Raw genomic sequence first — 22,352 nt, 5'->3', positions numbered from 1 at the left:
CCTTGAGCTTCTCGTCCAGAAGCTTCTGGATGCTTGCCAGCTCGTCCTCCGAGGTGGATTCCGTGTCCGTTTGGGCTACCACGCCCCCCCCTCTTTTGCCTGCTGGGGTTTCACGGGGGTCTTCTCGATTGGAATGGAAGACGATTCCCTCCGTGGTGGCAGGGAAACTCTCGCCCCTGAGGTCGTCTCCACTGGGGCAACCTCCTTAGGTTTAGCCAGGGCAGCCACGACTCCTTCAATAGAGGCCTTAGCCTGGTGAATCTGGGCCTTCGCAACCTTGGACGCACCTAAGGCCTTCACCTTGGGGGGAGGGTCACTGCCTCGCTCCCCCTCGGCTGTCTCCGTCGGGATCAACCGGGGCTTCTCCAGAAGCTTACCCGGGTTCTCCGACTTTCTCTTCCCCGACCCAGAGCGTTGGCTCGTGGACGATGGCATCGGGGATAATGCACTCTGCCTGGTATCCCTGGAGCCCGATGGTTCGGCGCTCCCGGACCCAGTGGGCTCACAGTTCTTTGTCTTCTGTTGGGCCCTCCTCGCCGGAGCGCCCTCAAAGGTCTTAGAAGACCGCTCGACTTTCTTCTTCTTCTCGCCTGCTGGGCTCTTACCTTCCAGCCAGTTGGCGAGACGGGTCTGCCGATCCCTCATGGTACGCTCTGACATGTTGTTGCAAAACGCACAGTCTTTCTCCACGTGCGTTTTGTCTCCATGAAGGCAGTAGAGGCAGCGAGAGTGTTCATCCTCCTTGAACACGTTCTGCAATCCGCATCGAGGGCAGCTCCTGAAAAGCTTGGATCCGGGCGTCGTGTTTCCCTTTTTCTGGGCCATGACCACGCGGGGTAGGCCTCAAGATCCTCCGGAGGTGGAAACTCAACGAAACTTCGCCCTTGAGGGGCGTAGAAAAATTCTGAAATGGGTCCCCGTTGATCGGAAGTATAAAACGGTGGAGCTTGAGGCTCGATTGACCGAGAAAACTGAGTGTTAGACTCTTGAAAAAATCACAAACGCAGTAAAGCTCCAGAGCTATAGCACGAGGACTCCCAACACTTGAACGTGCGGTAAAAATCTGAGGATGGCTGCCAGGGGAGGGTTTTAGGGAGAGGGCAGTCATTGGCTGGGGCAGTATGACCCAGAAACCAGTGATTGGTTACTACTAAGAAAGACAGATCAGAAACGAAACTGATACTGATTTTTTCTTTACCGAGGATTCCCAGCCTGACGACAGGGAATATATTCATGAGCATGTGAATCCATGCCAGACCCCATGCTGGAGAATGGGAGATCCCCAGGGATCAGAGGGTGGGCTCAGGAATCTCTACATTCTGATACATTCTGAATGAGAGACCCCCGCAGAGGAGAGGGTGGTTTTAGGAATCTCTACATGATACATTTTGAAGGAGAGACCCCTGGGAGGGAGAGGGTGGGCTCAGGAATCTCTACATGAGACATTCTGAATGGGAGACCCCCAGCGAGGAGAGGGTGGTCTCAGGAATCTCTACATGATACATTTTGAAGGAGAGATCCCTGGGGGGCTCGAGGGGGGGGCTTGGGAATCTCTACTTTCGGATACATTTTGAATGAGAGACCCCCAGGGAGGAGAGAGTGGGCTCAGGAATCTCTACATTCTGAATGAGAGATGCCCAGGAGGAGAGAGAGGGCTCAGGGATATCTACATTCTGATAGAATTGGGGGTAAAGGGAGGATTGCCCCCGTTTGTATTGCTTCACTTTCATATCTCTATGTTTAAATACTAGTGGCGAGGTTTGGGGGGGTTGGCATTTTGGTAAATTAAGTGCAAGTGTATGAGGTCGAGATTTAGGCAGGTGATCATTTCAGGACGACTTTTAAGACAGGTGAGATTTTACTAGGTGATTAAAAGAAAGATCACTTTTTCCCATATATTTTTCATTGTATTTGTTTACTGCCAATTTTTCACTGAGTTGGGGGTTGGTAGGGGAGGTGGTGGCGGGCTGGGGGAACAGGGATATTAATGGGCCTCTGCCCATCTTTTACAGAAAGAAACAGTGAAAATCAAATCAGTGATGAAAAATGCCAGGTAAAAAACACATCGAACCCACAGGGGTGGAATTTAACTTCAGAATTCCTGGAATGAGAGCGGTGCCTTTAAAGATACCTCTCTCTTCCAAGTCATTCCCAGGAAAAAACTGCCAGGGACATTTTCATGCACATGAACAGGAAGAGCTAACTTCCAATTAACTATCTGAAGGGAAATGTTAGCGACAGAGAAAGTCTTAAGTGGGCACTAGATAACTTAGTGGCCTGCAGAGGACTATTTGTTAGAACCTCTGGCCCAAAAGTGCTGTCAATAACAGTGGTACTGGAAGTAGTGTCTCTGATTCCAGTGGTAGGGTGGCTGTGCACTATAATGGAATGGACATGCTGCTAAGTATTGGAGGGAAATAGCCCTCTCCCTGTCCCCTTTTTGGGGCTTAACCCTCCCACATTAAGCAAAGCTGAGGACATCTTTGGGATGTGTGCACAAGGGCAAGTCTCCCGGTGACCAGAGGCCATGCTTTAGGCACTCTGCTCAGCAGTCTTTTTAGGGCAGCTAGGCTGACCTCTGGGATGGTCAGTTTTTCCACAGTGCCAGCAGGTGCTAGGGAGTCTGGGAATTACTGAGGAACCCCCACTCACGTTTGAGTTAGTGGTGCGATCCTTCCTTTTGGACCCACCCACAAGGGGTTTACCCACTTCTACTTTGAGGCCCTGTAAGAAGGGAGAATTTTGGCCTGCCTTACCTGTCCCTGATCACTGTGGTTAACTCTGTGAGAGACCCACAAGTCAGCCATCTTTGCTAGTTCCCTTGGATCACTGATGATGGAATAGCTAAGTGCTAATGCAAGTCTGGGAAGCAAGCATTCAGGTGGATATATAGGGTTATACAGAAGGCGGGCCCTGCACTGTGAGCTTAGAGAGAGAGTGAGAGGCTTAGAGAGAGAGTGAGAGGCTTGCAATGGGTAATAGTACAGAGTCTATATGGGGTATATAGGATAATACAGAAGGCGGGGCCCTGCACTGTGAGTTTGAGAGAGGAGTGAGAGGCTTGCAACGGGTTAATAGCCCAGAGTCTATAGGGTTATACAGAAGGAGGGGCCCGCACTGAGTTTGAGAGAGAGGGGAGAGGCTTGCAAGTGGTAATGTAAAACCCAGAGTCTCTATTTTTAAATCACACATAGAAATGGTAAATCTCCCAGGAGTTAAGATGGAGCCGGGGTCTGTAGTGTGTAATACATTTGAGGAACAGAGGACATCCACCAGATAAAAGTGATTCCACATTGAGGGCACATCAGGGCAAGAGGAGAATTACCTGCTCAAGACACTCTTCACATCCTAGAGAGAGAAAGAGAAAGAGGACAAGGTAAATAGTCATCCCACATTGTTCTAAATGTTGATTTCCATTTTACAGAGACCCTAAACTGTGATTCAAGGAAAGAGTTAGGTTGCTGCATTATCTAGTCTAGGAATCAGTTAAGCCTTCTGGAAAGTTTCTGGTCAGACAATGCCAAGATGCATGTCACAAAATCAGATACTGACTCACCCCCTATCCGGTGTTTCAGAGTAATGGAAGCAAACGTCACCCAAAACCTTGAAGGTGACCTACAGTCCTCTCGCTTTAAAGCCATATCCTGGTGTTTCTAAACTGTTTCTTCTGAGCTACTGGTTTTTTCGACACACTTTGCCAGCTTGGACATGGTTGCCTGTACTCAGTGCAGTGTGTGTTGCAGGTTCACAAGTGTGCATGTGCAGGAAGGTAGATGCTCAATGCGTGTGTGTGCATGTTTGTGTGTGTGTTTGCGTGTGTGTGTGTGTAGGTCATAGAGATGCACAAGGAGTCATGCTGTTTGATCCGGTTTCTAATGGTTGCTGAAGTTCTAGAGAAGGCACAAGGCTACATCTTGCCACATATCAAATTGATGTCACCAGCATTGTGTCTGGGAAGCAGAGTAGTAGCCTGCAGCGAAAGCGCGGGTCATCCATAACTGGCGATCAAATTGTTGGTGCCAGAACCATAGCTGCATTGTTTGTGCTGGGAACTACAGCCACTGTGAACTAAAGGTGGGGGGGTGGGGGCGGGTAACATTTGGCTCAGACAAGCGGCCCAGAGCCTGACATTACTGGGGTATTCGAGGCTGCACTTACATGTAGTGACTTTGTCATACATACAAGGCATTAACTGCGATTAGATGGCATTACTGAGAAGTGCTGAGGTCACACTTTGCATCTGCAGGACCTACACAAATGGGAATGAACATGACATACAGTGACTTTACAAGCATGAAGGGTTTGTGTGAGTACAAGAAAGTCAAAGTATAAAAGATAAAGGTGAAACTCCAGGAGGGGAGGCAGGCTGGGCACACGTGAATCTAAGCAGATACATGCATCAGAAATACGATTACGGTGAGTAATGCATGCCTTCTGAGGCTTGTGTATCTTCTTAGAATCACATGCAATGCATAGATTAGCGTCAGTACCTGGAGGAGGTGAGTTGTGTGAAGGGACAGTGGCAAATGGATGTCTTAATAACGCTTTACCCACCTGTGAATCTGCTTTAGAGTGTGTGTCTAAGCATTAATGTTGTGTGAATGGAACTCCAAGTAGCAGCTTTGCAAATTGCATCTAATGGAATATTTGCAATGAAAGCTAGAGTAGCCCCTGTGCCTCGAGTAGAGTGGGCTCTCGGTGTGAAAGGAAAGGATTTTTTAGATAGCGAGTAGCAAACCTGGATGCATTTGACTATCCATTTTGAGTTAGCGGATTTAGAGACATGGGGCCTCATTATGGGTCTGGCTGTAGCCTTGCCTGTAACAAAGGCACGGCTGCACCCTGACCCGTGCTTTTACTGGCACCCGCGAATGGGCAATTACCGGGTCATGCCAAGGTCGTTGGACCCGATAATTGCCCATTCGCGGGTGCTGGCAATAAGGGACTCCCCATCCCCATTCGGCCCCATAGGCCGTTCATAACGGTGCCGGTGCATCCATGAGTTGTGCTCGAGGGTGTCGCACTGCCCGCCAGGTCGGTCCTGGCGGGCAGAGCGAAACCCGCGAGCACAACTTGTAGTATGGCAGTACGGTAGCAACGGTGCCGGTAGCGCTACCAGCGCCGCTGTTGCCTTACCGCCATACTTATATAAGGCCCATAATCTCCCTCTCTACCAAATGCTATGCAAACAAAGAGCTGATCTGTTTTTTGTAGGGGTTCCGAATTGTTTAGGTAGTGTGAGGTGTCAGAAATGTGAGGCGGACAACTTTTAAATCATTTTTCAAACAATGCCGTTTTATTAAATCAAAAGTGCAGACCAAGGCCTCACTTGCCCTACTCTAACAGGGATTTCTCTGCCTAAATAAACGAAGGCAAACACTCTAGCATAACATTTCTGACCCTCACACTTATACATAAACATAAACAAGAAAACATATGGCAATACTTGTATTATCAACACATTCAAGTCTTTGATTGTAACCTGAGCGAATTCCCCTACCCCAGGTTTTAAGTCAAGGTTAGTTCCATTGAATAACACAAAACAACAAGAAAATCCAGGGTTGAAACAAAGTTCAAACACAGTTTTTGGCCAAGTCAGTATGTTAAGAAAAACTTCCAACACTCCACAGTTCAACACAGAAAAGATCATTTTCCTCCAGGAAATGCACAAGTCAAAGCTCCTTAAACAGTACCAATGGGATTCTTGGTTAGGATGTTTTCCGTCACAACTTAGTTGATTCACAAAACACAGTTTAGTTGAAATCTCATCACACTGCTTCTCTCTCAGCACCATTAAACACAACCACTTCTTTGTCAGGATATAGCCACAGTGTTTCTCTCCTAACACCGTGAGCAACACCTGCTTCCTTCACAGTACATTAAACTTCTGTCTGGGTCACTTTATACCAGGACTTCCACTTCTGTCTAGGCCACTTTATACCAGGACTCCCACTTCCACTTCTGCCTGGGTCACTTTATACCAGGACTTCCACTTACACTTCTGCCTGGGTCACTTTATACCAGAACTTCCACTTCCCCTTCTGTCTGGGTCACTTTATACCAGGGTCTCCACTTCCTCTTCTGCCTGGGTCACTTTATACCATGACTTCCACTTCCACTTCTGTCTGGGTCACTTTATACCAGGACTCCCACTTCCACTTCTGCCTGGGTCACTTTATACCAGGACTTCCACTTCTGTCTGGGTCACTTTATACCAGGACTTCCACTTCCTCTTCTGTCTGAGTCACTTTATACCAGGACTTCCACTTCTACTTCTGCCTGGGTCACTATATACCAGGACTTCCACTTCTGCCTGGGTCACTTTATACCAGGACTTCCACTTCTGCCTGGGTCACTTTATACCAGGACTTCCACTTCCACTTCTGCCTGGGTCACTTTATACCAGCACTTCCACTTCCACTTCTGCCTGGGTCACTTTATACCAGGACTTCCACTTCCACTTCTGTCTGGGTAACTTTATACCAGGACTTCCAATTCCACTTCTGCCTGGGTCACTTTATACCAGGACTTCCACTTCCACTTCTGGCTGGGTCACTTTATACCAGGACTTCCACTTCCATTTCTGCCTGGGTCACTTTATACCAGGACTTCCACTTCCATTTCTGCCTGGGTCACTTTATACCAGGACTTCCACTTCCACTTCTGGCTGGGTCACTTTATACCAGGACTTCCACTTCCATTTCTGCCTGGGTCACTTTATACCAGGACTTCCACTTCCATTTCTGCCTGGGTCACTTTATACCAGGACTTCCACTTCCATTTCTGCCTGGGTCACTTTATACCAGGACTTCCACTTCCATTTCTGCCTGGGTCACTTTATACCAGGACTTCCACTTCCACTTCTGGCTGGGTCACTTTATACCAGGACTTCCACTTCCATTTCTGCCTGGGTCACTTTATACCAGGACTTACAATTCCACTTCTGCCCAGGTCACCTTTTACCAGGACCTCCACTGCCACTTCTTTATAGCAGGACTTCCACATCCACTTCTGCCTGGGTCACTTTATACCAGGACTTCCACCTTCACTTCTGTCTGGGTCACTTTATACCAGGACTTCCACTTCCATTTCTGCCTGGGTCACTTTATATCAGGACTTCCACTTCCGCCTGGGTCACTTTATACCAGGACTTCAACTTCCACTTCAGTCTGGGTCACTTTATACCAGGACTTCCACTTCCACTTCTGCCTGGGTCACTTTATACCAGGACTTCCACTTCCACTTCTGCCTGGGTCACTTTATACCAGGACTTCAACTTCCACTTCAGTCTGGGTCACTTTATACCAGGACTTCCACTTCCACTTCTGCCTGGGTCACCTTATACCAGGACTTCCACTTCCACTTCTGTCTGGGTCCCTTTGTACCAGGACCCCCACTGCCACTTCTGTCTGGGTCACTTTATACCAGGACTTCCACTTTCGCCTGGGTCACTTTATACCAGGACTTCAACTTCCACTTCTGCCTGGGTCACTTTATACCAGGACTTCCACTTCTGTCTGGGTCTCTTTATACCAGGACTTCCACTTCTGCCTGTGTCAATTTATACCAGGACTTCCACTTCTGCCTGGGTCTCTTTATACCAGGACTTCCACCTCCACTTCTGCCTGGGTCACTTTATACCAGGACGTCCACCTCCACTTCTTCCTGGGTCACTTTATACAAGGACTTCCACTTCTGCCTGTGTCAATTTATACCAGGACTTCCACTTCTGCCTGGGTCTCTTTATACCAGGACTTCCACCTCCACTTCTGCCTGGGTCACTTTATACCAGGACGTCCACCTCCACTTCTTCCTGGGTCACTTTATACCAGGACTTCCACTTCTGCCTGTGTCAATTTATACCAGGACTTCCACTTCTGCCTGGGTCACTTTATACCAGGACTTCCACTTCCGTCTGGGTCACTTTATACCAGGACTTCCACTTCCATGTCTGCCTGGGTCACTTTATACCAGGACTTCCACTTCTGTCTGGGTCACTTTATACCAGGACTGCCAATTCTGCCTGGATCACTTTATACCAGGACATCCACTTCCACTTCTGCCTGGGTAACTTTATACCAGGACTTCCACTTCTGCCTGGGTCACTTTATACCAAGACTTCCACTTCTGCCTGGGTCACTTTATACCAGGACTTCCACTTCCGTCTGGGTCACTTTATACCAGGACTTCCACTTCTTTCTGGGTCACTTTATATCAGGACATCCACTTCCACTTCTCCCTGGGTCCCTTTATACCAGTACTTTCACTTCTGCCTGGGTCACTTTATACTAGGACTTCCACTTCCACTTCTGCCTGGGTCACTTTATACCAGGACTTCCACTTCCACTTCTGCCTGGGTCACTTTATACCAGGACTTCCACTTCTTTCTGGGTCACTTTATATCAGGACATCCACTTCCACTTCTCCCTGGGTCCCTTTATACCAGTACTTTCACTTCTGCATGGGTCACTTTATACCAGGACTTCCACTTCTGTCTGGGTCACTTTATACTAGGACTTCCACTTCTGCCTGGGTCACTTTATACCAGGACATCCACTTCCACTTCTCCCTGGGTCCCTTTATACCAGTACTTCCACTTCTGTCTGGGTCACTTTATACCAGGACTTCCACTTCTGCCTGGGTCTCTTTATACCAGGACTTCCACTTCTGCCTGGGTCACTTTATACCAGGACTTCCAATTCTGCCTGGGTCACTTTACACCAGGACATCCACTTCCACTTCTCCCTGGCTCACTTTATACCAGTACTTCCACTTCTGTCTGGGTCACTTTATACCAGGACTTCCACTTCTGCCTGGGTCTCTTTATACCAGTACTTCCACTTCTGTCTGGGTCACTTTATACCAGTACTTCCACTTCTGTCTGGGTCACTTTATACCAGGACTTCCACTTCTGCCTGGGTCTCTTTATACCAGTACTTCCACTTCTGTCTGGGTCACTTTATACCAGTACTTCCACTTCTGTCTGGGTCACTTTATACCAGGACTTCCACTTCTGCCTGGGTCTCTTTATACCAGTACTTCCACTTCTGTCTGGGTCACTTTATACCAGGACTTCCAGTTCTGTCTGGGTCACTTTATACCAGGACTTCCACTTCTGCCTGGGTCACTTTATACCAGGACTTCCACTTCTGCCTGGGTCCCTTTATACCAGGACATCCACTTCCACTTCTCCCTGGGTCCCTTTATACCAGTACTTCCACTTCTGTCTGGGTCACTTTATACCAGGACTTCCACTTCTGCCTGGGTCTCTTTATACCAGGACTTCCACTTCCACTTCTGTCTGGGTCACTTTATACCAGGACTCCCACTTCCACTTCTGCCTGGGTCACTTTATACCAGGACTTCCACTTCTGTCTGGGTCACTTTATACCAGGACTTCCACTTCCTCTTCTGTCTGAGTCACTTTATACCAGGACTTCCACTTCTACTTCTGCCTGGGTCACTATATACCAGGACTTCCACTTCTGCCTGGGTCACTTTATACCAGGACTTCCACTTCTGCCTGGGTCACTTTATACCAGGACTTCCACTTCCACTTCTGCCTGGGTCACTTTATACCAGCACTTCCACTTCCACTTCTGCCTGGGTCACTTTATACCAGGACTTCCACTTCCACTTCTGTCTGGGTCACTTTATACCAGGACTTCCAATTCCACTTCTGCCTGGGTCACTTTATACCAGGACTTCCACTTCCACTTCTGGCTGGGTCACTTTATACCAGGACTTCCACTTCCATTTCTGCCTGGGTCACTTTATACCAGGACTTCCACTTCCATTTCTGCCTGGGTCACTTTATACCAGGACTTCCACTTCCACTTCTGGCTGGGTCACTTTATACCAGGACTTCCACTTCCATTTCTGCCTGGGTCACTTTATACCAGGACTTCCACTTCCATTTCTGCCTGGGTCACTTTATACCATGACTTCCACTTCCATTTCTGCCTAGGTCACTTTATACCAGGACTTCCACTTCCATTTCTGCCTGGGTCACTTTATACCAGGACTTCCACTTCCACTTCTGGCTGGGTCACTTTATACCAGGACTTCCACTTCCATTTCTGCCTGGGTCACTTTATACCAGGACTTACAATTCCACTTCTGCCCAGGTCACCTTTTACCAGGACCTCCACTGCCACTTCTTTATAGCAGGACTTCCACATCCACTTCTGCCTGGGTCACTTTATACCAGGACTTCCACCTTCACTTCTGTCTGGGTCACTTTATACCAGGACTTCCACTTCCATTTCTGCCTGGGTCACTTTATATCAGGACTTCCACTTCCACTTCGGCCTGGGTCACTTTATACCAGGACTTCCACTTCCGCCTGGGTCACTTTATACCAGGACTTCAACTTCCACTTCAGTCTGGGTCACTTTATACCAGGACTTCCACTTCCACTTCTGCCTGGGTCACTTTATACCAGGACTTCCACTTCCACTTCTGCCTGGGTCACTTTATACCAGGACTTCAACTTCCACTTCAGTCTGGGTCACTTTATACCAGGACTTCCACTTCCACTTCTGCCTGGGTCACCTTATACCAGGACTTCCACTTCCACTTCTGTCTGGGTCACTTTGTACCAGGACCCCCACTGCCACTTCTGTCTGGGTCACTTTATACCAGGACTTCCACTTTCGCCTGGGTCACTTTATACCAGGACTTCAACTTCCACTTCTGCCTGGGTCACTTTATACCAGGACTTCCACTTCTGTCTGGGTCTCTTTATACCAGGACTTCCACTTCTGCCTGTGTCAATTTATACCAGGACTTCCACTTCTGCCTGGGTCTCTTTATACCAGGACTTCCACCTCCACTTCTGCCTGGGTCACTTTATACCAGGACGTCCACCTCCACTTCTTCCTGGGTCACTTTATACCAGGACTTCCACTTCTGCCTGTGTCAATTTATACCACGACTTCCACTTCTGCCTGGGTCTCTTTATACCAGGACTTCCACCTCCACTTCTGCCTGGGTCACTTTATACCAGGACGTCCACCTCCACTTCTTCCTGGGTCACTTTATACCAGGACTTCCACTTCTGCCTGTGTCAATTTATACCAGGACTTCCACTTCTGCCTGGGTCACTTTATACCAGGACTTCCACTTCCGTCTGGGTCACTTTATACCAGGACTTCCACTTCCATGTCTGCCTGGGTCACTTTATACCAGGACTTCCACTTCTGTCTGGGTCACTTTATACCAGGACTGCCAATTCTGCCTGGATCACTTTATACCAGGACATCCACTTCCACTTCTGCCTGGGTAACTTTATACCAGGACTTCCACTTCTGCCTGGGTCACTTTATACCAAGACTTCCACTTCTGCCTGGGTCACTTTATACCAGGACTTCCACTTCCGTCTGGGTCACTTTATACCAGGACTTCCACTTCTTTCTGGGTCACTTTATATCAGGACATCCACTTCCACTTCTCCCTGGGTCCCTTTATACCAGTACTTTCACTTCTGCCTGGGTCACTTTATACTAGGACTTCCACTTCCACTTCTGCCTGGGTCACTTTATACCAGGACTTCCACTTCCACTTCTGCCTGGGTCACTTTATACCAGGACTTCCACTTCTTTCTGGGTCACTTTATATCAGGACATCCACTTCCACTTCTCCCTGGGTCCCTTTATACCAGTACTTTCACTTCTGCATGGGTCACTTTATACCAGGACTTCCACTTCTGTCTGGGTCACTTTATACTAGGACTTCCACTTCTGCCTGGGTCACTTTATACCAGGACATCCACTTCCACTTCTCCCTGGGTCCCTTTATACAAGTACTTCCACTTCTGTCTGGGTCACTTTATACCAGGACTTCCACTTCTGCCTGGGTCTCTTTATACCAGGACTTCCACTTCTGCCTGGGTCACTTTATACCAGGACTTCCAATTCTGCCTGGGTCACTTTACACCAGGACATCCACTTCCACTTCTCCCTGGCTCACTTTATACCAGTACTTCCACTTCTGTCTGGGTCACTTTATACCAGGACTTCCACTTCTGCCTGGGTCTCTTTATACCAGTACTTCCACTTCTGTCTGGGTCACTTTATACCAGTACTTCCACTTCTGTCTGGGTCACTTTATACCAGGACTTCCACTTCTGCCTGGGTCTCTTTATACCAGTACTTCCACTTCTGTCTGGGTCACTTTATACCAGTACTTCCACTTCTGTCTGGGTCACTTTATACCAGGACTTCCACTTCTGCCTGGGTCTCTTTATACCAGTACTTCCACTTCTGTCTGGGTCACTTTATACCAGGACTTCCACTTCTGTCTGGGTCACTTTATACCAGGACTTCCACTTCTGCCTGGGTCACTTTATACCAGGACTTCCACTTCTGCCTGGGTCCCTTTATACCAGGACATCCACTTCCACTTCTCCCTGGGTCCCTTTATACCAGTACTTCCACTTCTGTCTGGGTCACTTTATACCAGGACTTCCACTTCTGCCTGGGTCTCTTTATACCAGGACTTCCACTTCTGCCTGGGTCACTTTATACCAGGACTTCCACTTCTGCCTGGGTCACTTTATACCAGGACTTCCACTTCCGTCTGGGTCACTTTATACCAAGACTTCCACTTCCACTTCTGACTGGGTCACGTTATACCAGGACTTCCACTTCTGCCTGGGTCTCTTTATACCAGGACTTCCACTTCTGCCTGGGTCACTTTATACCAGGACTTCCAATTCTGCCTGGGTCACTTTACACCAGGACATCCACTTCCACTTCTCCCTGGCTCACTTTATACCAGGACTTCCACTTCTGCCTGGGTCTCTTTATACCAGGACTTCCACTTCTGCCTGGGTCACTTTATACCAGGACTTCCACTTCTGCCTGGGTCACTTTATACCAGGACTTCCACTTCTGCCTGGGTCACTTTATACCAGGACTTCCACTTCTGTCTGGGTCACTTTATACCAGGACTTCCACTTCCACTTCTGACTGGGTCACTTTATACCAGGACTTCCACTTCCACTTCTATCTGGGTCACTTTATACCAGGACTTCCACTTCCACCTCCTCTACTGCCTGGGTCACTTTATACCAGGACTTCCACTTCCACTTCTATCTGGGTCACTTTATACCAGGACTTCCACTTCCACTTCTGCCTGGGTCACTTTATATCAGGACTTCCACTTCACTTCTGCCTGGGTCACTTTATACCAGCACTTCCACTTCCGCCTGGGTCACTTTATACCAGGACTTCCACTTCCGCCTGGGTCACTTTATACCAGGACTTCCACTTCCACTTCTGCCTGGGTCACTTTATACCAGGACTTCCACTTCCACTTCTGTCTGGGTCACTTTATACCAGGACTTCCACTTCCACTTCTGCCTGGGTCACTTTATACCAGGACTTCCACTTCCACTTCTATCTGGGTCACTTTATACCAGGACTTCCACTTCCACTTCTGCCTGGGTCACTTTATACCAGGACTTCCACTTCCACTTCTGCCTGGGTCACTTTATACCAGGACATCCACTGCCACTTCTGTCTGGGTCACTTTATACCAGGACTTCCACTTCCACTTCTGCCTGGGTCACTTTATACCAGGACTTCCACTTCCACGTCTGCCTGGGTCACTTTATACCAGGACTTCCACTTCCACGTCTGCCTGGGTCACTTTATATCACGACTTCCACTTCCACGTCTGCCTGGGTCATACCAGGACTTCCACTTCCACTTCTGCCTGGGTCACTTTATACCAGGACGTTTGTTAGGTAAGAATTGATGTAGTAACACTGTGTGAGACTAAACAACACTTATCTGCTTGGTATTAGGTAACCCACTTTTTGGTATAGGTCTGTACTACACAAGTTGGTAGTGTGACTGAGCAGCCAGGCCTATCTCAAGAGGGATAAATGTGAGCTGCAGAGCTGTAGCAATGAAATTCATAACTACAAGTAACCAAGTAACACTTACACTCAAGGTTTCAGTTCTAAATAATTATTTATTTAATTAACATAAAGTTTTAAATATGCATTCGTTAAAAAGGCAATTCATGGAACAATGTCAATATACTTTAAAATCACTTTTCAGGATCAGCATAAGTTAGTGGATAATCTTTGGATATGCTTCTTACACAATTCCTACACCCTGAGGTGACTTGATTCACAAGGAGAGTAAGAGAGTGGTTTCTTACCTGTAACTCCATTTCTCCAGCATTGGTCATGGATTCACATGCTGTGAATATTTCCCGTCATCAGGCTGGGTAAACTCAGTAACTTTAATATAATGGTTTTCCTATGAAAAACTTCGACACCTTGAGTGTCCTATCGACGTCCTTATGGGTGCTTTATGCTGCACCAATAGGACGTCCACTATATAGCCCCAACCCTGTGGCTTCCCTTCAGATTGTAACCTCTCCAAACAAGGAGGATACCTGAAGAGGATGTTTGCCTGAAGGGGGGAGGCCGGAGGGCACATGTGAATCAATGAAAGATACCAACGCTGGAGAAATTGAGTTACAGATAAGAAACGACTCCCTTCTCCAGCATCGGATCTTTCATGGATTACAGGCTGTGAATAGACTACGTAGCAGTAAGAAGACCTGGAGATGCAGAACAGGCAAACAGGACCTATAGTACAGGTAATGCAAACATCAACGGAAAGACCTTACTTTCAGATATTCGAAAAAAAAGAAAAATATGAGCAGAGCCAAAACCCCAGAAGCTGCAGGGCTTATCTTACTGGAACAGGCGTTGAAGCACAGCACGCCCCACTTGCATCTCCTTAGCATGTTGTTGATTCAGACAGTAGTGTCTGGTAAACGTGTGCGGTACTGCCCACGTCGCTGCCTGGCAAATATCACTAAGCGGTATGCCCACCCAAAGAGCCGCCGAAGACGCCGCAGACCTTGTAGAGTGAGCCCTGGGCGTTGACTGTAAAGGTTGGTTGGCTTTTTCGTGGCACAAAGATATTGTAGACGAGACCCATCATGATATGCCTTGCTTTGAGATCGGCTTCCCCTTGTTGGAGGGGCCAAAGTCCACAAAATGTTGCCGAGATGTCCTGAACAACATCGTTCGGTCCAGATAGAACTTCAAAGCTCTCTTGATATCCAAAGAATGCAATGCCTTCTCCGCCGGAGAGGAAGCCTTAGGAAAAAAGGTAGGTAAGGCTATCGTAGAGTTTTTGTGAAAGTCAGACGGAAATTTTGGAATAAAGTGGGGATTCGCAGAAAAGAGAACCTTGTCCCTCATGAAACGTAGGTATGGAGGATCAATGACCAAAGCCTGCAGTTCCGACACCCGCCTGGAGGATGTAATGGCCACCAGAACAATGACCTTCCATGTGAGAAACTTCATCTTCGCCATTGACATAGGCTCAAATGGTGGTTTTATGAGGGCCACGATTACCAAGTTGAGACTCCAGACAGGAGAAAACAAATTTTTCTGAGGAAAAGACCTGAAAAGGCCCCTTAGGAAATGTTTAATCAACGCCTCACTGAACAGAGGTGTAGAGTTACTCCGCTGCATGAACCTTGAGATGGCCGCCAAGTGGACCTTGATAGATGACAACGCTAGACCCTCCTTCGCTAGCAACAGAAGGTAAGAAAGGATTTGTGGAGGTGAAACCTGCAATGGTTGTAAGTATGGCTGCTGCGAACACCAGCTACAGAACCTTTTCCACTTACGGACATAAGACACATTTGTCGATGGTGCCCTTGCTGCTGCCAGGATGCAGCAACAATCCTGAGGAATCCTTAAATTCCCGAACTCTTGAGTGGTCAGGAGCCATGCTTCAAGGTAGAGGGAGCCTGGGTTGTGATGCCACCCCCTCCCTTTGTCCTGTGAAAGAAGATCCGGCTCTCATCCCAGGTGAAGAGGGTTGTCCACAGCTAGGTGAAGAAGACCCGAGAACCAAGTCTGTCCGGGCCAGAACGGGGCCACCAGAATCACCCTGCATGGAACCCTGCGAATCATCTGAATCGTTTTCCTGATCAGGGGAAACAGAGGAAACGCGTAAGCGAACAGGCCCGTCCACGGAAACGAGAACGCGTGCCCTCTGGAGTCCGGATGAGACACCTGCTGGCGAAGAGACGACACTGCTTGTTCTGTGGGCTGGCGAATAAGTCCATATGGGGAGTCCCCCACTTTACAAATATCCTCCCCACCTGAGCATCCTTCCGTCGCCATTCATGCATCTGAGCGGATGCTCTGCTGAGGGCATCCGCTTGAACATTTTGAATCCCCTGGTAAGTAGAAAACCAAGATCTGAACCCTGTGTGCTAAGGCTCAGTGACAAATGTCCTGAGCCTCCCTGGACAGCAGCTTTGAATGTGTGCCCCCCTGTTTTCGTAGATAGAATATCATCATGGTGTTGTCTGTAAGTATCCGTACCACTGAGTCCTGAATGAGGGGTAGAAATGATTTGAGTGCCCAGTGAACTGCCCTCATTTCCAGAATGTTGATATGCAACGAAACCTCCCTGAGGGACCATAGGCCTTTGACCTGGAACTGGTCTAGATGAGGCCCCCATCCCACCTGGGAGGCATCGGTCACGATTGTGTACCAAAACTCTGGTTCCACCAGGGACATTCCTTTTACAATATTGCTGAAGTGAGTCCACCACAGCAGGGCGTCTACCAGAGACCTGGAGACGACTACCCTGTCCAACCAGGAACCCTGGGTCTGTGACCACCTTGACGCGAGAACCTCCTGCACAGGCTGCATGAACAGACGTCAATTCGGGATGAGTGGGAGATGGAAGAAGATATGGTGCCAAGAAGAGACATGAACATGCGGACCGTGACTGACGTTCCCGGTACAAACGAGCCCGCCTGACCTGATAGAGTGCTGTTTGAAAATAAGCCCCCAAAAAAACCAAGTCCCTCGAGGGCATCAGACAGGATTTGCCAAAGTTGACTTCAAAGCCCAGACGCTGTAACAGGAGCATAGCTGTGCTGAGAGATTCCGATGTCTGTTGACGAGTTGCCCCCCTGATCAACCAGTCGTCCAGATATGGATAAACATGGTGTCCTTGCCTGTTGAGGTAAGCCGCCACTGGCGCCAGCCACTTTGTGAACGTCCTTGGAGCAGACTTTAGGCCAAAGGGAAGAACCGCAAAACTGGTAAAGCTTGTTGCCGACCATGAACCGTAGAAATCTTCGATGCCTGGGGTGCATGGGGATGTGAAAATATGCATCCTCGAGATTCAATGATGCCAGAAATTCCCCCGGCTGCACGGCCCGGATGACATCTTGCAATGTTAGCATCCTGAATTTCTGGCTCTTGATATTTTTGTTGAAAGGTCTCGGGTCCAAAATGGGGCGCCATTTTCCGTTCAGGTTTTTGATGACAAAAGGTTCCTTTTCCTCTTTCCGACCTCAGGACTGTCTCTATAGCGCCCTTCTGCAGAATCAGACGCACCTCCTGACGCAAGACCTTTAGATGTGGCTGAGCTCTTTGTACCGGTGGAATAGGTAGTTGCGGATGCCGGAACTCCAACGAGTGGCCGTATTGGATGGCATCCAGCACCCATCTGTCTGTCGTGATCAACTTCCACTCGTCGACGTGGTGCACCACTCTCCCCCCTAATCGACTGCCCTTGTGGCAGTCATTGTTGAGGCTTGGACTGACGGCCTCTTTGAGAGGAGGAGGAGCTCTCTTTCACTATCCTCGATACTACTAGTTCTGCTGTGAGGACTGGAAGGATCGTCGGAAACCGTGGGAGAAATAGGTAGGTTTACCATAACCTTTGTCCAGAGAACCTGCAAACCTTGAGTTCCCCGAGACCACACGAAAGGAGCAAAAGGGGCAAAAAGAATGTCTACCTTGCAGGGCTGTCAGGGACTTCGCCGTCTCAGAGTCCTCCTTCATATTGTTCAGCGCATCATCAATCTTCTCTCCGAAAAGATGTTCCCCCTCGCAGGGCATGTCTACCACCTTCTGCCCGGAAATCAATACAGCGAAGTCAGGGTTGATTCCAAAGAACCACACCATTATTAACCTGCTTAATCCCATTTTCCTACTATGATTCAACGCTTCTTCCCCCTCACGAACCAAAAGCATCGCCTCCTTCTCCGCTGCTCTCGCAGGTGGTCCAACAGAGGAGCCAATCTGTGCCACATTTCGCGGTCATACGGTGCCACGATCGCCAACGAGTTGGCAGCCTTGACCGTAGTAGCCCCCACCGTGAGGACCTTCTTGCCGAATGCATCCAGCTCACGGCTTTCATTGTTGGGGGGAGTCGCACACTTGTGCTGGGTCTGGGCCTTTCTACCAGCTGCAGCCGAAACAACCGATTCCGGTGTGGGCTGCGACGTCAGGCACTTTGGAGTTGACTCTGGTGCCTTGAACTTTTTCTCCAGGCGGCCCTTGATCGCAGGCTCTGTAAATGGGTGGCGCATCGTCCGCAGCCCCTCCTGCCACACATGATCCAATATGGCGATCAAGAAGACTGCCTTCCTCCTCTTCCCCATATGGTCAAACAAAAAACAGTCTTTCTTCTCCTCTGGAATGAGGCCAAACTCGTGACAGGCCTTCGCCATCATGGCATGAAAGGCTCCAATATCATCCGGCGGGGATGGCTGGGCTACTCGGAGCATCCATTTCTGGATCAGTATCCCAGGTATCCGCCCTTCGGGGCGATGAGGAGACCGTTGAGAGTGTCCTGCGGAACGCTATCCAGCTGTGACTCCACCAATTCCCCTTCCTCCTGATCCCTACGAGTCGGGCTGAACCCCCTGGGAGAAGGCGCATGCGGGCGAACCGGGGAAGACCTTCTGCAATGAGGCCCTCAACTGCGAGGGGCTTCCGGTACATCCTTCTGAGTAGAAATGGTAGGCAAGTCCTGCATCACCTGAACAGCCGGAACCTGAGGCACAGGAAGTCTGGCATCCAACTGCCCCAGGAGTGCTTGCAACGTCGTCAACACCTGCATCGAGAGCAACGAGTGCGGATTCACCAGAGGATATTGAGGCGGGACAGTCCCCAGGCCCCCAGACGTGGATGGAAGAGAAGGCTGCAGGCCCAAAACCAAAGGATCCAGAAAAGCCTGCTCTTCCTCCTCCTCCTGGCCCAAGCCAAACCCATAGGGCGAGGGCGGCTCATCCTGAAGAATCTCGTTCAGGTGGATGGATGTAAATCCTGCCCCCGACTGCCACAGTGTCTCCCTGGAAGATGACTGATCCACTGCAGCCACCTGCTTCGCCATGGACATCTGCATTTCTGTCGCCGGAGCTCTCTTCAACAGAGGGGCTGTCGTTGAAACCATCGGCAGCAAGGTTGTCAATGGGGAAGCCACCAGTGTGGTCATCGACGGGGCCGTCACCCTCAGGGTCGTCGACGGTGTCACAGAAGTTAAAGTCGTCTTCAATGGAAGATCCCTCATCGAGGAAGCCATCGGCTGTGGATCGGTCGAGAACAGATCAGCCGTTGGCGTGGTCTTTTGCACCAATACCTCCTTAGCCGGTGAAGAGGGCCGTTTGGGCGAGGATCTGGAGCGGTGCTTCGTTGACTCATGGCCCAACGAAGAGTGATGCCTGTCCTTCGAAAGACGATTTCCTTGTTGACGAGGAGGATGAATGAGACCTGGTCTTCTCCTTGTTCGATGTTGAGGCCTTATGCGACAGTTGCGCAGGCTTCTGCCGGCGTGGAGCTGAGTCCTTCGGCTTAACTTTTGGCGCAGGCTTGGCATGAGAAGGGGCCCCGACCATGCACTACTCGGCACCGTACCTGCCCCCGCAGCCTCGCTGCCTCTATGCTGCGTAGGCGCTAGCTCCGCCGACTTTGCTCTCTGATGCGATGGCAAACTCTTGGCCGAAGGAGTAGAGGCCCTGCCCCCGTGGGACGAGCCCACCTCCGAACCCGGATAGGATCCTTCGTTCAGCCAGCAAATGAGTCTCCGGTTCCGGTCCTTGAGAGTCTTGTGGGAGAACCCCCGACAGATAGCACAGTTGTTGGCAGAGTGATTGGGGTATAGGCAGTACAAGCAGTCTGCATGGCCGCCCCCTTCATAGACATTCTTAAGGCTGGAGGTCTCACACGGCCAAAATAACAACTTCTTCTGACCCACAGAGGACATGACGGGCCTAGAAGAACCAAAGTATCCACTGGAAAGGAAACGGCGAAGGTTCTAGAACAAAATGAGCAAATTCTCAGGAGAGAACACGAGATGATCCCAACAGTTAGGAAGACAGTTGAAATCTGAAGGGAAGCCGCGGGGCGGGCTATATAGTGGCCGTCCCATTGGTGCGGCATAAAGCACCCATAAGGACATCGATATGGCACTCAAGGTGTCGAAATATTCCATAGGAAAACCACTATATTAAAAGTTACCGAGGTTTCCCAGCCTGACGACGGGAAATATTCACAGTATGTGAATCCATGAAAGATCCAATTCTGGAGAATGGCATTTATGTATCACACTAGTTATACTTTGCAGATTCTGAGGTTGCAGAAAGGAAAGGTTTAAGAAGGAAAAGGTTTAAGAAGGAAAAGGTTAAACAGGTTCTCAGTATATGTGAGGGCACTTTAATCTTCCAATTAAATCTAGACAAGCCTTTCCCAGCAATATCAGTCTAAACATAGTTACCACCAATGAGGAAAATCAATATCAAAGTCAATGTGCTAGAAGAGTCTACAGGAAGCCAGGACAGCCAAAGCCAATTGGAACACAGTCTACGGAGCTGAGGCACTTCTTAGAATCAAGGTCTTGCACAAAGTTAGAGAGTTTGTTAAGGAAAATCACTTGTAGGATCACAAGCTGTTAACCCTGTGAAAAACAGAGTTGGAATCAAGTCTAAAGGTAAGCCACAGCAAATCTCAGCTGAGAAAAGCACAGCTCAAAGACAATGAGGTAAGCAACCCAGTCTAGACAGTATCTCTGGTTTGAAGAAGAGTGGTCCAGCTGGATTCTGTCCTGTTGCAGCGGTGCAGACCGTGGGTTCCTGACCCTCAGTCGTGGGGACAAGAGGAAGGACGTCTGCAGGGTCCTGCGGCAGCAATTTGTAGGTCGTTGGCAGCTACGGGCTCTTTCGGTTCAGCGGTACTTCGTGGTTTCAGCGCTTAGTAAACAGCACCGTCACAGATCTCAGATATCATTTGGGCTTCCATCACTCCTTGGTTCCTGCACTTTGGTGAGGGGTCTCGAGCTCCGGTCGTCCTGCTTCTGGAGGGTCCTTAGGAGACTCCTGGAGCTTTTATCTGGATTTCAGACGTTGCACTCGACTACGGATTTCTCTACCCCTGGCACTCAGTTCTTGCAGCAGCGAAGAAGTACAGCCAGTCGGGGAAGATGGTCCAGTGGAGTTCATTGTAAAGACTGGAGGCGGGGTCTGTACTTCTGCTCTCTATATGGTAGAGGAGAGGCACAGAGGACCCCAGCCAAGATTCTCTATTGCGGTAGCAATGGACGAGCAATCAAGGCCTAGCTTTTCAGGAGGTGATGCGGGCTGGTTCTTAAGTACAGTGTAGTCCCCAAGCCCCCACAAAGGAATGTCCACACGCTGTATTAGTTAAAACACAGTCTTTATATAATTAAGTTCAAGGTTATGTACACAATCACAATAACTCACTTTGTCCTCAGAAAATCTACAATGGCAAATATATACAGTTCTAAGTGGTACCACAATTATTATTAGATTCCATTAAAGTGCATCAACTGTACTCTGGTTAAATGTCACACAAATCAATTAATAAAGGTAACCAACAATAGACATAGGAGGAAAGCAGTTGGTTAGAACAATTGTCAGAATACTGGCACCTACCCCTAGACACAGTCCTGTGTGGAGATCCCCCCACCTGGGCAACCTGTAAAGTAAAGATATATCACCAGCCCAGTCCATATATTGTTCTATAAGTCTTATTTCCTTCTATAATGTTTCTAGCACCCCAATGTACCTGGAATAGCAGAGTTCGACGTCGGGTCGTCGACTGATCCTTCTTGAGCGGCTCCCTTTAAGGTAGGAGCCACAGATCGTTGAGATCCCACGAGGAAAAAGGGTTGAACGACGACGGTGAGGTGGCAGCTTCGTTCCTAGCGGTGCTCGTCGACGACAGAGCGTTGGCGTCCTGCAAGGAAGAGGCATGCGGGGCACCTCGGTGACGATAGTTCAGGACCGCAAAGAGTTTGAAGAACTGTGGCCCAGCAAAGGCGTTGAGTCGTCGGCGTCTCTGTGGTCTTCAGGTGGCGGAAAACCCACCGGCGGATGCTCCTCGGCGCGTCGGCGGCCTCGACTTTCTCCGGAGGGAAAAAGCGGTTGACGGTGCAGGCGAGAGCGTCCTTGGATCAAATGTTACTTAGGCAAAGGGAGCACGGCGGCTCCGGTCAGCAACGGCGGTCGTCGACGGTGATGGACAACAGTGTCCGGGCGCTTCT

General features: G+C 49.2%; 1 protein-coding gene across 1 annotated transcript in view; it reads right to left on the bottom strand.

Moving 5' to 3' along the window:
• LOC138520555 (E3 ubiquitin-protein ligase TRIM11-like) overlaps window positions 1-17,974 on the bottom strand; it is a 109,310-nt gene extending 91,336 nt beyond the window's left edge. The window contains exon 1 of the mRNA XM_069632896.1: window positions 17,806-17,974. Coding sequence (XP_069488997.1) covers window positions 17,806-17,974 — 169 coding nt within the window. The remainder of the gene's footprint in view (window positions 1-17,805) is intronic.
• Window positions 17,975-22,352: the final 4,378 nt, after the last annotated feature.

Source organism: Ambystoma mexicanum, chromosome 13 (genome assembly GCF_040938575.1).
Source record: "Ambystoma mexicanum isolate Mex_15411 chromosome 13, UKY_AmexF1_1, whole genome shotgun sequence".
In the NCBI taxonomy this organism is placed as follows: domain Eukaryota; kingdom Metazoa; phylum Chordata; class Amphibia; order Caudata; family Ambystomatidae; genus Ambystoma; species Ambystoma mexicanum.
The sequence above is the reverse complement of the archived record's forward strand: the minus strand, read 5'-3'. Positions and strand labels throughout refer to the sequence as shown.